The 14,511-nt window shown below is 43.4% G+C and overlaps 2 protein-coding genes across 9 annotated transcripts in view; one reads left to right on the top strand and one right to left on the bottom strand.

Annotated features, from left to right (window-relative positions):
* Positions 1 to 9,545, top strand: part of myom2a (myomesin 2a) — a 23,690-nt gene extending 14,145 nt beyond the window's left edge. For 3 of the 8 annotated variants that reach the window (XM_017477599.3, XM_017477598.3, XM_017477603.3), the window contains 24 exons: positions 184 to 201; positions 739 to 913; positions 1,012 to 1,133; positions 2,213 to 2,230; positions 2,530 to 2,717; positions 2,896 to 3,022; positions 3,371 to 3,549; positions 4,578 to 4,692; positions 4,839 to 4,998; positions 5,084 to 5,190; positions 5,284 to 5,328; positions 5,439 to 5,575; positions 5,816 to 5,960; positions 6,048 to 6,107; positions 6,220 to 6,287; positions 6,475 to 6,588; positions 6,769 to 6,856; positions 6,962 to 7,000; positions 7,365 to 7,470; positions 7,651 to 7,814; positions 8,037 to 8,073; positions 8,162 to 8,184; positions 8,370 to 8,425; positions 8,601 to 9,545. In XM_017477599.3, coding sequence (XP_017333088.1) covers positions 184 to 201; positions 739 to 913; positions 1,012 to 1,133; positions 2,213 to 2,230; positions 2,530 to 2,717; positions 2,896 to 3,022; positions 3,371 to 3,549; positions 4,578 to 4,692; positions 4,839 to 4,998; positions 5,084 to 5,190; positions 5,284 to 5,328; positions 5,439 to 5,575; positions 5,816 to 5,960; positions 6,048 to 6,107; positions 6,220 to 6,287; positions 6,475 to 6,588; positions 6,769 to 6,856; positions 6,962 to 7,000; positions 7,365 to 7,470; positions 7,651 to 7,814; positions 8,037 to 8,073; positions 8,162 to 8,184; positions 8,370 to 8,425; positions 8,601 to 9,098 — 2,789 coding nt within the window. In that variant the 3' untranslated portion in view covers positions 9,099 to 9,545. The remainder of the gene's footprint in view (positions 1 to 183; positions 202 to 738; positions 914 to 1,011; positions 1,134 to 2,212; positions 2,231 to 2,529; positions 2,718 to 2,895; positions 3,023 to 3,370; positions 3,550 to 4,577; positions 4,693 to 4,838; positions 4,999 to 5,083; positions 5,191 to 5,283; positions 5,329 to 5,438; positions 5,576 to 5,815; positions 5,961 to 6,047; positions 6,108 to 6,219; positions 6,288 to 6,474; positions 6,589 to 6,768; positions 6,857 to 6,961; positions 7,001 to 7,364; positions 7,471 to 7,650; positions 7,815 to 8,036; positions 8,074 to 8,161; positions 8,185 to 8,369; positions 8,426 to 8,600) is intronic. The other 5 variants (XM_017477601.3, XM_017477604.3, XM_017477606.3 and 2 more) reach the window with 3 other exon arrangements.
* lgsn (lengsin, lens protein with glutamine synthetase domain) lies at positions 9,526 to 14,511 on the bottom strand. Its single transcript, XM_017477681.3, has 3 exons — positions 11,865 to 14,511; positions 11,595 to 11,764; positions 9,526 to 11,444 (listed from the first exon to the last, which is right to left on the bottom strand). Exons 1-3 carry the CDS (start codon positions 12,463 to 12,465, stop codon positions 10,260 to 10,262), a joined length of 1,956 nt encoding a protein of 651 aa, XP_017333170.1. The 5' UTR covers positions 12,466 to 14,511; the 3' UTR covers positions 9,526 to 10,259.

Raw genomic sequence — 14,511 nt, 5'->3', positions numbered from 1 at the left:
AAACACCGTCCTGAGACAAAAGTCAAATTAAGATGGAGAAAGCGTTAATATTTTGGAAGGTTTATTATATTACTACGGAAAGCCCAGCCACGGCTTTCTTTACGTTTCTAACCACAGATGAAATTTCTGTGATTCGTCTTCAAGAGCTTCTTTGATAAACTTGTCTCATGACATATTTTTCAGGCTGCGCTCCAAGCACCGGTATGTATGAATCACCACGTTTTGGTTATGAACATATCATGAAGAGGACAGACGCTCACTATAGTTGTATTTGGACCAATATAACCATGTAGCCATGTCACACACACCCCCACCACCACCACCACCACCACCACCAGAAGCCAGTTTCACACTGATTTGAATTTTAACGTGAAAACCGCATGAAAATCGTACGTTCAGGCTGCGTCACTCAAACACAAAGCATGTCGGTGTTTTCCAGTTTGAGAACACCTCACCTCAACGGCACAGCCTCCTCTAAAGGCTTCTGCAGTCACCATGTGAGAAGGTTTGCGTTATAATACTGCTTTGCATTTCAATCTGTCTCGCGTCACCGCTCTCTTCGGAAAGAAGGAAAGTCAAGTATCACGGGACGAATTCAAACACAAACGCTGAACGCAGCTTCCCAGACATCCCAGTATCAAAGCAGGAGTATAATTAACATTGCTTTGATCTGGGGTTGTTTGTTTTTTCTTCTCCATGATTCCGCTGGTATTATTCTCATGTGTCGTTTTCCTGCAGGAGTTCCCTCGGCTCCGGGTAAGGTCTTCGCTTCTAGAAACACCAAAACATCTGCGTTTGTGCAGTGGGATCCGCCCAAACAGGGCAAAAACCTCATGGGTTATTATGTGGATTGCTGTGTTGTCGGCTCCAAGACTTGGGCGCCCTGCAATCACAGACCCTACAAGCACACCAGGTAATATCTTTATACACACACACACACACGGATTTGTTTTTCTCACACGCCTCGCTTCTTTAAAAGTGTAAACTAAGGTTAAATATGTATCTGGACAGGTTTGTGGTCCATGGCCTGACTCCTGGTGATACGTATATATTCCGTGTCCAGGCAGTGAATGCCTATGGTCTGAGTGAAGAGTCTCAGGAGTCCACTCCACTCTTCATTGACGCTGCTCTTGGTAAGCATGTAGCCAGATTTCTTTGGGTTATATTCTTCATTTATGTTCATCTGCTACTGGTTAAGTTGCACCCAATGCAAATACATGCTAAAAAAAACAGTAAAGCAGATGTTTTCATGTGGATTATTAGATTATCGATGGCGGTTTGTTATTGTATACTGTATGTATGTATGTATGTATGTATGTATGTACAGTTGTACTCATAAATGTACACACACACACCCCCCCCCCCCCCCCCCCCCCCGTGCAGAATCTGCAAAATGTTCATAATTTAAAAAAATATAAATAATAATAATAAGTGAGACGGTATGATTGGTGTAAATTCTTTCATTTTAAATTATTTTGTCTTCTGTAGATATCTTATGTAGCTTCTTAAGGGCAGTGCTAAATGGAAAAATTAATAAGAGTTTACACCGATCCTCCTGTTCAAAAGTTTACACCCCCCTGGTTCTTAATGTATCGTGTCGCCTTCTTGAGCATCGGTGAACGTTTGCACCTTATGTAGTAGTCGTGTACGAGTCCCTCGGTCGTCCTCGGTGTGAAAAGACGGATCTCAACATCATATAGCGATAGTTAGAAAGGGGTTAAACATGCAGAAGATGCTGGAAAAGGAAAGAACGTGCAGGACCTGGAGGATTTTTCTGATGGAACGGTGGGCAGTTTAACTGCTCAGGACAGACAAGGGACTCGTGAAGAACTCTCACAGAACATAAACACAGACGTGGATCATCCAGGTAACCACACACGGGATTAAGAATCAAGCGTGTGTAAACTTTTGAACTGGTTCATGTGTGTAAATTCAGCTATTATCTTGTCTCGTGGACTAGATGTAAACACCTGTTACGCGAAATAGCTCATTCAGGGTAGAACTAAATTCAAATAAATAAATAAATAAATGCAACGCGGACGATCCTTCTTATTTTTAAAAACAATTGTTAACATTTAGCAGGTTCTGCGAGGGGTGTGTAAATTTATGAGCGCAACTGTATTAACGCAGATTCCTGTATCACTCTCAATGCAAACTATGCTGTTGTGGAATGAGAGATGAATTCGATCGATTCTTCTGTTGTCTCACACAGAGAGAGGAGTGGACTATGGTATGTGAGTTTTATATGCGTTCCTCAACAGCACAACTAAACTCACTCTCCAGTCAGCTTTTCTTTACCATTCAATAACCCCACGTTTTCATTTATTGATTGATTATTATCGACTGTCTCTCCACTGACATGATTCACACACGGTTTTAAGGTGTGGATGTGGACTCAAGTCCATGCTTGTACCCTTGAATGCTATCTAGAATCAAGCACCTCGTTGCGGTTCAAGTTTTCTGATCCAGCAGTCCAATCACGTAACAGACATGCGTCCCGTCGCTTAACTCGGTCTCGTTGCTTTTCAGCGGTGCCCTCTGCCCCGTACGCCATCACTCTGCTCAGCTGCGACGGAGCCTCCATGACCCTCGCCTGGAAACGCCCTAAACACACCGGTGGAAGCAGGATCACGTCGTACTTCCTGGACAAACGGGAAGCGGACTCTGTGCTGTGGAAGGAGGTCAGCTCAAGACCTGCCACTAGCAGGGTTTATAAGGTAAGCAGTTCTGACATATTATGAAGCATATTCGGAAGATGTCGTCTCGGGCGTGGGTATTTTCACGGTGTGGTTAGCTGATATCCAGTCAAAACATGGCTACTAGAAGATTGATGGCGTATATACACTGTGCGCAATGCATCTCTGTGAATATGCTTCTGTTTTACTCGACACACAGGTGGAGAATCTGACCGCTGGAAACTTCTACGAGTTTAAAGTTCAAGCTGGAAACATGGCCGGTGTCGGTCTGGCATCTGAGCCCAGCGTGCCATTCGCCTGTGAGGCCTGGACCATGCCTGAGCCTGGTGAGTATCCGTGGCCTGTCCAATCAGAATACGGACAGACATATCCACATATTGAGAGTAATTGATCGAAGACTGGTAATAATAGTACAGTAATGGTAAAGTGCTCGATTAATAAAGCAACACAATGATTTGAATATCTGTCGTTATCCCGATGAGCGATGAGCAAAAGCACGCGTAGCATTCGTTCATTTTTTTTCTTGTTTTGTTTTTTTTACAGGGTCGACTGCGACTTTTAAGTAAAAGAGCATCTTTATAAAAAAAAATGTAATTGGTTTAGAATATGAGCTACCAGTTAGAACAGGTTAGTTTCCTCCTTAGGTGTTTCCTTACACTGTTTCACACCTGCAGGCCCTGCATATGACATCAGTTTCTGGGAGGTGCGAGATGATTCGCTCCTGGTGCGGTGGAAGGCTCCAGTCTACACTGGGGCCAGTCCTATCACGGGTTACTTTCTGGAAATGGCCAAGAAGGGATCCTCTGACTTTGTGGCAGTCAATGCTGAGGCCGTGAACCGTTGTTACTTGAAGGTAACGGACAACTAAAAATGAACTTATGGAATAAATGATTGTATGAATTATTCATGACTCTGCTGCAGCTCCCAACAGCAGCCACAGTTTTATTTATTTATTTGTTGGTTTGTTTATTTAACCCATCCGTAAGCTTCACATTTTCGACATCGTCATCATCATAGTTGTTAGGAGTCAGTGTTTTTATTTGGACTCATTTTGGTCCGCCTGCCTCTCTGTTATTATTAGGATCCGATATATATACACCGGTGCTATTTTCTCGGCTGGCAGCCACTTAATGTGGGTGGATTCCAGCTTGAGACAAACTTGCAAAGATGACAAATCACCACGACTCACGGTTCATCAACCTCAATCTATTCCCAGTATACGTCTTTAGGCTCTCGTTTCCCTTATATAAACCGTGCTTTATTCCTCCCCTTGCACGGTATGTGTTCTTCAAGGCAAGGCAAGGTTTCAAGGTAGTGTCGTATGCACAAGTGAAACGTTCATGCACTAATAAGGAAAAATCTGGCAACCTCAGTGAGTGAACAGGTCATTAAAAAAAATCGGAAAATACAGGTACACACCCACTCTAGCAAAAAAAATGTATAAATACATTTCCCCTTGTGTCAATTGACGCACAAACCCAATTATCAGCGCTCAGTTCATAAGCCTGCGTCGCTGATGGTGCATGAGTGCGTATGTGATGGGCGGCTTGCACATCTGGAAAGGCGACATCAATGCTGAAAGGTATGTACAGGTTTTAGAGCAACATCTGCTTCCATCCAGATTCCATCCCATCTTTACTTTTGAGAGACTCCGCCTCTCTAAGATACTCTTTTTATACCCAGTCATCTTACTGACCTGTTGCCAGTTAACCTAATTAGTTGCGAAATGTTCCTCCAGCTGTTTCTTTTTACTAACACTTACTTCTCCAGCCTTTTGTTGCGCCCGTCCCAACTTTTTTTGAGACGTGTCACGACCATCAGATTCAAAATTTGCATAATTTTTTTTACATGTCCTCAGTTTGGCTATGTTTTGTCATGTAGGTGACCGGTGTGGAGACAGGAGCTTCGTATGTGTTTAAAGTATGTGCCGCGAATGCCTCGGGTAAAGGAAGGGCCTCAGACGTGTCTGAGGCTGTGTGTGTTAAAGCTCTGCCAGGTAACTTTGCCTTTCTATCGTTTAAAAGCAAATTCACTCATTATAGTTTTAGGAGGGTTTTTTTTAACGCTCAAGTTCATCATTCGTTCATGATGCGTACTCGTCCTTGAAATATATTTTATTCGTCGTGTGCGACTGTTTCTAAGGTACGAAGGAGATCGTCTGTGGTGTGGATGAGGAGACTGGAGATATCTTCTTGTCCTTCGAGGCTTGCGAGACATCTGAGCACTCCAAGTTTGTTTGGTCCAAGTCCTACAAAGAAATCGCCGAATCCAAGAGAGTCACCGCCTCAGCTGTCGGAAGAACGTGCGTTGCGCTACACATCTTAACTATATTAAGCATCCAGGTCTTACTGGTGTAAGAACTAACCGTGTAACTGTGTTGCCTGCAGCTCCAAGCTGACGTTTATCAACCCTGAGAAGGACGACCTGGGTCTCTACTCAGTGGCTGTGACGGATACAGAAGGAGTGTCCTCTAGTTACAGCCTCAAGGAGGAGGGTATGTGACGGAGGTCCAATTGAGGACTTGGTCTTCCCCCATTTCAGATTTGTATAATGTCCCTCTAAATCGGATTTATTCTCTCCTTTTTAGAACTCAATAAAATGCTCGACCTCAGCTACAACATCAGACATCCAAGTTAGTACAGATATCTGTTTTAATTGTTGTTGTTGTTGTTGTTGTTGTTCCCCACTTACAGCACCTACTTTGTACACACAAAGACTTGTTTGTTTTCTTTGGGATTTCAGTTGTTCCCCTGAAGACAGAGCTGAACTACGAAGTTCTCGAGAAGGGTCATGTGCGTTTCTGGCTGCAGGCCAAGAAGCTGTCCTCTGCTGCGTCCTACAGGTTCATCGTTAACGATAAGGAGATCACTAGTTCCGAGGTAGAGAGCACGTCCCGCGCATGACCATGACCTCCTCACTGCGACCGAGTGTTACTTGAAAAGAACAAAGCGCATATTCACTACATAAACATGTACTAACGGCGGTATCCTTCAACACTGATCAAACTCTTGGTTCAGTGCCTTCTCAAATGTCTCATTATATTTTAAGTGCTATTATGTGTGTGTGTGTGTGTGTGTGTGTGTGTGTGTGTGTGTGTGTGTGTGTGTGTGAGAGTTTAGGGTCAAAAGGTTAGCCACAATGCTTCCACTGGAGTTATTCAGATGGTAATTGAGCACTTCACCAGAGCCAACGAGGGCACGTATACCCTTCAGATCCATGACGGAAAAGCCAAGAACCAAAGCTCCCTGGTGCTTGTGGGAGATGGTGAGACATGGCATTGTCCAGCTACGACTGCGTTCTTGTTCTCGTCAGTTTAAGTGAGTGACACTGTTTTGGTTTGTTTGGTTTCAGTCTTCAAGACTGCACTGAAGGAGGCTGAATTTCAGCGAAAAGAACACCTGAGGAAACAAGGTTATAAACGATGCGTACAGTAAACACACCCCACTCCGCAGTTTATCGCAGAGTCGTGTAATAGCGGAACATTCCTACTGAACGCATACTGAACACTCTTTCTCTTACCCAGGCCCACATTTCTCGGAGTACCTGTCTTTCCATGTGGATGACGAGTGCACCGTTAAGCTTGTATGCAAGGTAAATTAAAAACGTTCAGCAGAGGACCACCTACGTCATCCAGCAAGCATACCTAATAATCTGTGTTATATGAACATTATTTGAAGCCTGTACACGGTGGCATAAATGTAAAGAGTGACCGTCATCGCCGTCTTGAATACTGTGCTGCACCGGAGGTCTCAAAGAATGTTATGCGATCGTGTTCTAGCTGGCCAACGTGAGGAAAGACACCACGTTCACCTGGTTTAAAGAAGACGAAGAAATCACTCTCGATGCCGCACCCAACCCAATGTCCGGATCCTGCGCGCTTCCTATCCCCTTGGTAACGAACTCAACTTTTTTTTTTTTTTTCTTGAATGTTATCCGTGTGTATATATATATATATATATATATATATATATATATATATATATATATATATATATATATATATATATATATATATATAAAATTTCTAATGTTTTAGCTTAAAGCTTGAACATAACTGTAATCCATCTTACAGTTTTCCAGAAAAGACCAGGGCATTTACAAAGCAGTGCTGAGCGATGATCGTGGAAAGGATACTTCTGTTTATGACATTTCTGGCCAAGGTAATGCTTTTATCATATACAGTATGTTCATTATTTTCTGTCGTATTTCACTGGATAATCTAATCACCTTTTCTTTTCTTTTCTTTTTTTTCTTTCTCCGTGTAGTATTTGAGGATATCATCAGCGCCATCGCCCACGTTTCTGGTACACGGACCGCATTCGAAAGCTTTTACTCGCACATCTGCACTAATACTTAAGGCTAAGCCTTTATCCTATTTTAATTCATTTTTATTTCATTTACTTGCATTAATCTGTAATCTTATTATTATTTTTTTTGTATATATATATATATATACACAAAGCCATATTTGGAGCTATAGAACTTTAGTATTGTGGAAATGTCATTTTAAAGCCATTGAGAATGTTTTGTGCCGAAAAGGAGATCTACTCTCGGTATCGCTGTGCTGTTGCACACTTCCTTACCGAATGAGCATGCGTATGGAGAATGAGAATATACTCGAGTATAAAACGGGGTCGGGCTTCTAAATACGGTTCCTGGTTGTTGCAGGCTCCTCTGCCTCTGAACTGATGTTGCAGTGCACACCAGAGGGCATCAGACTGCAGTGCTATATGAAATACTACACAGAGGAAATGAAGACCAGCTGGTTCCACAAGTACTCACGTTTTGCGTTAATCCGAGAGTCTTACAAGTGCACGCTCATACCCGCAGTTAACCGAGTTCAATTCAACTGAGTGCATCGAGCAAATATAATCCCCGATCATAATATAAGCCATGGCTGTCGATGGCTGAGTTTTAGGATCGTAGTGTTGAGTCTTGTTTTTCGCGTTTTTAGGGAAAGTAAAATCGCCTCTTCGGAGAGGATGAGGATCGGAGGCACGTCCGAAATGGCCTGGATGCAGATCTGTGAGCCTACTGATAGGGAGAAGGGCCAGTACACCATTGAGATTCACGATGGCAAAACTGCCCACACCCGATCCTTTGACCTCTCTGGACAAGGCAAGTCATGCATTGTTAATTGAATGACTTAAAATGCCTATGTATGCCTATTTGAATGCCTACATGGGCTTTATTCCCATCTCCTCGGTTTAATATGGTGTCGTGTTGTGTTATCTGGGTATCGCGTATTTTGTTCATTTGCCTTATTATTACATATTCACGCAGAAAAGATTTATTGTTGTATTAGTGTCTTTTGTTTTCTTCTTCTCCTTATCAAAACAGCATACAATGATGCTTATGCTGAATTCCAGCGACTCAAGTAAGTGAAACAGTAATACGCAGCAATAACATACGTTTTTTTTTTTACCGAACAGTTTTTGCTAACGAGTCGTGCTTCTTTTTTACAGGGCCGCAGCATTTGCAGAGAAAAGTGAGCGCAACTCAGAACGACAAAACTATCATCATGTTGTAGTCGTACAACTCTACAGTCTTTTCAACTCAGCGCTTTAAAAATATCTCACGTTTTTTTTTATGTAACGATCAATGCAGTTTTGACACCGAGTAAGGCGTGTAGCTGAATGCATATGTTAAAATGTCTCCTCTCGTCCTCTGTAGACCGTGGCAGAGTAGTGGGTGGACTGCCAGACGTCGTCACGATTATGGAGTACAAGGTAATATTTAGCTGGCCTGTACTTTAATCGGAAAGTAAAACTAATCCCAGGCTTAAAGAATTCTATCATGTTTTGTGTTTGTTTCATCATTTGGGTTCTTAATAAAGTTTCAAGTAAACAAAAGTAGTCGCACGCAGCCCTCACAATACATCTTTCTGACCTCTCAACTTTTCAGACCCTGAACTTGACATGTACAGTGTGGGGTGACCCCAAGCCCGAGGTCACCTGGTTCAAGAACGAACAGGAAGTTGTGTCTGACGACCACAACCAGATCACTTTCGAGAGCGGCAAGTTTGCCAGCCTGACCATTAAATCCGTTACGGTGGATGATTCAGGCAAGTACAGCATCAACGTGCGGAACAAGTATGGCGGCGAGTTTGTGGAGATCACCGTCAGTGTGTACAAGCTGGGCGAGGAGATCCATGAACCCAAGTTGGGACAGATGGCGAGACCCACCACAGCACCCAAGTCCTCCGCACCACCCTCCTCAAAGCCCCAGACTCCTGCACCATCCGTGAAGACCCCTACCCCAGCCCCGTCTGTTAAATCCCCAACTCCACCTCAAGCCGCAAAGTCCCCTACCCCGACTCCCAAATCCCCCACCCCACCTAGGAGTGCCAAGTCCCCCACTCCTCCCAGATTCATGAGGTCCCCAACGCCCACCAAGAAGTAAAACAAGAAGCTGTTACGTTACTTCCAGTGGATGATTTAGATATTGATATCGCAAAAAAACGTATAGTGCTTGATAATATTTGAAAAATTTGACCACAGAAGTGGTTTATCAATCGCTAACTTATTGGCCAAAATAAAAGAATATTGGCATCAAGTTAACCTTGTTAGTTTGTCATTTTTCATAGAGGTGGCTTATAAATCAACATAGTCTACGTTCTATGTGCATGAGAGCTTTCAGAAATGCGTTTGGGTAGATTTTATTAGATCAGACTAGAACTCTAATATCAGACTCTGTTGTAACAAAAGTCAAGGAAGTGGTTAAATATTCATTTAATCCAAAAACATTATGATAATAACAACCACCACGTTTGTGAACGCCATCACCATACACCTCTTCTTCTGTAGTTCGTAATGCTTTGTTTTGGCAATAAAAACAGTGATCAACTTCCATCTGTTGCATTCCCAGTTATTTTGCTCTATGCGGAGCTTCGGATCAGAAATCAGGAATCGGTCACTGCTGCGTTTTATATCTTTATATCTTCAGGAAATGGTCCTCGGCGAAAAATGTCCTTAATAAAATGACTTCTTGCTTAGCCAGTTCACCCAGTAGATTAATTCGGAGTAATTCGGTTAAAGGCAACCCGTCAGGGAGGTATATTTTTGTCTTATGGTTTAAGATTACAAAGGTTAAAGTGTTTAGAAGGTTGTCCTGTAATCCGTAACGGACATAAATATGCGTGCAGGATGAAAGCACGGTGAAACGTCTTTATATATGTGTTGAAAGTAAAAGCATTTATTTGGAATATCTCACTGAGTGGTGGAGCCTGGGCCTAAGGTTCGTAGAAAATAAATACTATTATAAAGTTTTGTGTTGTCGTTAAGGTAAGAATTTAACTTGGGGGTGTGTTTTTCTCCCCCATTTTATATAAAGGCTCTTCATAGGCTTTAAACGATGGCGCATTTCAAAGATAACAATAGTGTTTTCCGGTGTCTTGGTAGTCACAGTCGCAAGACCTATATACTCTAGGTGTGGATTATGACAAAACTACCCCTCCATCACCCCTAACCCTTTACGTTCCTCAGAAGTAATACAAGATTTTTACCTCATTATATTCTACCTGACTTCCGACAGGGAAACCAGTTCATCACATGAAAATGATCTCTAGATGAAGTATTCCAGGGTTTTGTTCCTGTCTGTATCAGTCTCCTGTGTCTCAATCTCTAGGCGTTTCATGGCAATGAAATAACGCACAAATGGCTCACCCAGCGCCCCACGAATCACACCGTCTTCTCCCAGGGCCACTAAAGCATCCTCCAGTTTAACAGGTATGGGAAACTGTTTTTGCTGCACTGGAGCCCTGTTAAGGAACTGTTCTGCGCAGAGGTTATGCTTGATACCATCCAATCCAGCTGCGATGGTAGCTGCCAAGACTATGTAAGGGTTTGCCATTGCTGAGCCAAGCTTGTTCTCAATGTGGGTCTCCTGCCCAGAGTGAAGCTTCACGTTAAAAGCACAACTGTTGTCGTTGCAGCCACACGTGGCATAGAATTTGCTCTTTGAACACTTGCCTTTGGAAATTTGAGTCTGGTAGGCTATCCCTGGAGACATCAGGCAGCTTAGAGCTGGTGAGTGGTGGAGAAGACCTCCAAGCCATTTCTTACCAATCTCGGACATCTCGCTAGTGCCTGAATGGAAAAGATTTCTCCTGCCATTGGCATCCCATAGGCTGTGGGACAGGCAGCCAGAATTGTAGATGGTCTCATCAGTAAGGAAGGTGGCAATGTAGTCACACTTTCTGGCCAATTCTTTAACTCCAGTACGAAAGGTGAAGGCACCGTCGGCGGTTTCAATCCCAAATGTAGGCTTGAAGCAGATCTCCATTTGTCCTGGACCGCTGGCGGATGCAAAGCTATCCACGCTGATGCCCATGTGGTACATCCCTCTCACCAGTTGCTGTAAGAAAGGCATGTCGTGATTACTCAGTAGAGTAGTAGCAGGGAAAAATATGACCTTGGAGCCCATCCGCTCCGGCACTCCAAAGATGCAGCATTCATATGTGAAAGAAGAATGGATGGAGAATCCCATGGCTTGAAGCTGACCCAGCATCAGCTTAGCAATAAAGCGAGGAGATGTACGCAGAGGGATCCCTGTGATGGTACAAGGATCGCAAATGATACGAGCAGTCTGCTCAGCCCAAGGAAGGATCCGGAAGGTGGAGAGATCAGGGATCAGAAGAATATCATTGTTGAAACTGGCAGCAACTGGATGATCAACCTCATTTTCCTTGGGGCTCAGTGTCAGCTCCAGGTAGCTTCTAGGCATGGGCACACCATAAACTGCTTTTTCCTGTGATGCCAATGAAAAGTAATAATCAATACTATACATTTTTACAACGGAATATTTCGATGATCATTTTAACGTCATCGATGCTTATTAAATTTTATTCAATCAAAAAAGAAAAGAATCATAGCTGGACGAAGATAGAGAAGTATTTACATGAAATAAGGAAGCAGGGACAGTCTTGGATCTAGATACACCATGGAGATCGGTGGCTTCAAAGCGAACGAAGCCTATATTCTCACGGTTGATCTGCTGCTTTATGTGTTCAACCTCTGAAATGAAGTTTTGGGATCCGTAGTATTCTGTGTCTGGATTCTTCTTGTTATCTACAGAGCGTACGGAAATTCGAATTATTCGTTAACATCCGTTCACAGTTTACCAGACGCTATAAGAGCAGAGGTAGTGAACTCCAAAAGGGACACTAACCTGTCGGTGATGTCCTAGGGTCGACCCAGTATGGTCTTTCACTGGTGGGTGACGTAAAACCGGTGGGACTATTTGTATGCCCACCTGTCTTCGAAGAACCTCCAGATTCCCGACCAGATGAAACATTATCTCTTGTTCTACTACTCCCTAGAGTGGGCTTGAAGGTTGTGAAGGACTTAGTTGGTATGTCATCTGGTTTACAGTCGATTCTCTGTCCAGGCATGTGGCAGCGATGACGAACTAATTGGTCTTCATCTCGCTCTCTCAGCAGGCTTTTCAGTTCCTCCATTGTTTGTTTAGAAACGCTAGAAACACCTGCTCCTGGAGGTAGGTTGTCTGGGTTGCCTTCTCTATTCCATTCATCAGTACAAGCGAAGTCCTCGGGCTGCGGTGCAGTGGAGACAGTGGGCCAGTAGTGTGGGCCAATCGAAATTATAGTGGAGTTGTCAGTGGGACTTGGAGCAGATAAGTTAGTCTGGACTATAGGCAAATCAAACCGTCTTGTATCCCACTCCGAAGAGGCTACATGTTTCCCACTTACCCTTACACCGTTCTTTTTGCCATGGCTCAGATTGCCGCCATCTACTTGGTCTGAATCCATCGAGGCGGTTTCCCAAATTCTGTGTAAATTTGTTAATTGTTCCCTCGAGCCTTTAATGCCTATAGTTTGAAAATGTGCTCCAAGTTGAAACCAGAGCTATGGCTGAGCACATCTTTTATAGGCAACATGTACAATGCTGACTGATTTGGAACAATCCCTTTGCGCTCACCATGTGTTCAGAGCAAAGTGGTTTACATAACTAATAACCTGTGACTGAACTATCCTTCATGCTTGGCCAAACCCAGACAAATCCAGGCTGTTCACTGGGCTATTGTATAGGTCAAAAACTGCTGTGCAAAACTGCTGTGCGTCAGCTTTTGTAAAGGCTACTAAGCACGCTTTATCAAATTTCTAGAAACACATTACATAAGAGAGAAAGGATTCAGAAGCTTTGCCTAGTCCACAATGTACGCTGCATAAAGAACAGGAAATTTCATTCTCTTGCAGTTTGGTACTGTGTATGTAATGAGATGTCGTTTGATTATACAGATGTTTTAATGTCAAATATTATTCATTTATTTATCCTCACTATCTACTTTTTCCTGGTCAGTGTGTTCCACAGTGTGTTCAAGCTTCCACTGAAAGGCACCATGCACAAATTCACACACGCATTCACACACGCATTCACACCTAGGGCCAATTTAGCGTAGCCAGTCATCTTAACGTCATGTTTTTGGGAGATGGGAGGAACCCCCCCCCCACCTGGTTCATGACATGGTTCTGACATGCAAAACATCAGTAACCTAACCCAGGAGCACCAGGGTAGCGACACTACCCACTGCAACCCCTTGCGGTACGTTATATGAACAATGTACTGTCACCCTGGCAACCAACAGATTCGGATGGTCCTCTATGAAGAGCAATGTGATGGATTTTGACAAAGAATGCTCAGCTTGTGCACAAACTAGAACATCTCACCATCTTCCCCTAGGAACCTCTACCCATACCACGACGCTCAGAACTGATCTGCCAGTTTCACAAGGATTCAACAACAAAGTTCTCACCAACTCTTTCTCTAAAGCCTGCCGCCTTTTTTCCTCTTCCCACACCTCCTCACGCCACGGTCCTAAGATTCCAACCACTCCCGTACGAGACTTGAGACTCCCATACGACAACTCCAAGATTCACTGGCCCTTTAAAAACACTTGTACAAGTGAATCCAGTCTCTTACCACATAGAGTGTCCATAATCATCATACAGAATTGCATCCATTATTACTCAGCAGGTCCGCCTCACACCTCCAGGGTCGGGGGTTCGATTCCCGCTGCCCTGTGTGTGCAGAGTTTGCATGTTCTCCCCGTGCTGTGGGGTTTCCTTCCCCAGTCCAAACACATGCATGGTAGGTTGATTGGCATGTCTAAAGTGTCCGTAATATATGAGTGAGTGTGTATGTGATTGTGCCCTGTGATGGATTGGCACCCTGTCCAGGGTGTACCCCGCCTTGTGCCCAGTGCTCCCTGGGATAGACTCCAGGTTCCCTGAGGAATAAGAGGTATAGAAGATGGATGGATGGATGGATTACTCAAACCTGTTTATCTTCCTCCCACTCCCAACAAGTGAGCTGTCTTCACAACTATGGATTGAGTTTATGTGGACCAGCTTATAAGGAGGTCTGGGAGGGGTATGGGCCTCAAGAATGCTGATGACATTCCAGACCTGTCTCTCATAACAGTTTCATTGTGAACATCAGGGTTAACCTGCTCCATGGTCCAGGGGTTTACTGTTTTCTGTATTTTTTTTTTTTTTTTTTTTTTTTTGGATTGGTACAGTTCTTTGAAAATGACTAATTTAATGAGGGAAAACCCTTTGTATGCTTGTATTTTCTGTTAAAGCATCATTGCTATGATTTCTAAGTTTCATTTTTTCAGAAGATGTTAAAGGACGATCTTATTCTAGTTTGAAAATTTATGATGTGTGTCGGGTCGTGACTAAGAAATTTTAATTCATTAACCATAATGAAGCACAGTGTAGTGATGAGGAGGAGGATGATGATGATGAGGAGGAGGAGTATGATTATGATGAGGATGAGGAGGAGGAGGAGGATGT

The sequence above is a fragment of the Ictalurus punctatus genome, chromosome 10, assembly GCF_001660625.3.
Source record: "Ictalurus punctatus breed USDA103 chromosome 10, Coco_2.0, whole genome shotgun sequence".
NCBI lineage: Eukaryota > Metazoa > Chordata > Actinopteri > Siluriformes > Ictaluridae > Ictalurus > Ictalurus punctatus.
This window is presented reverse-complemented; position numbering and strand designations above follow the sequence as displayed.

Bases quoted from the DNA above. Each gene is read 5' to 3' on its own strand.
- lgsn (XM_017477681.3), bottom strand. From the start codon at position 12,465: ATGGATTCAGACCAAGTAGATGGCGGCAATCTGAGCCATGGCAAAAAG. The intron at 11,765-11,864 runs GTTAGTGTCCCT...TACGCTCTGTAG, and splicing joins CCCTAGGACATCACCGACAG to ATAACAAGAAGAATCCAGAC. The intron at 11,445-11,594 runs GTAAATACTTCT...TTGGCATCACAG, and splicing joins TCCCTGCTTCCTTATTTCAT to GAAAAAGCAGTTTATGGTGT.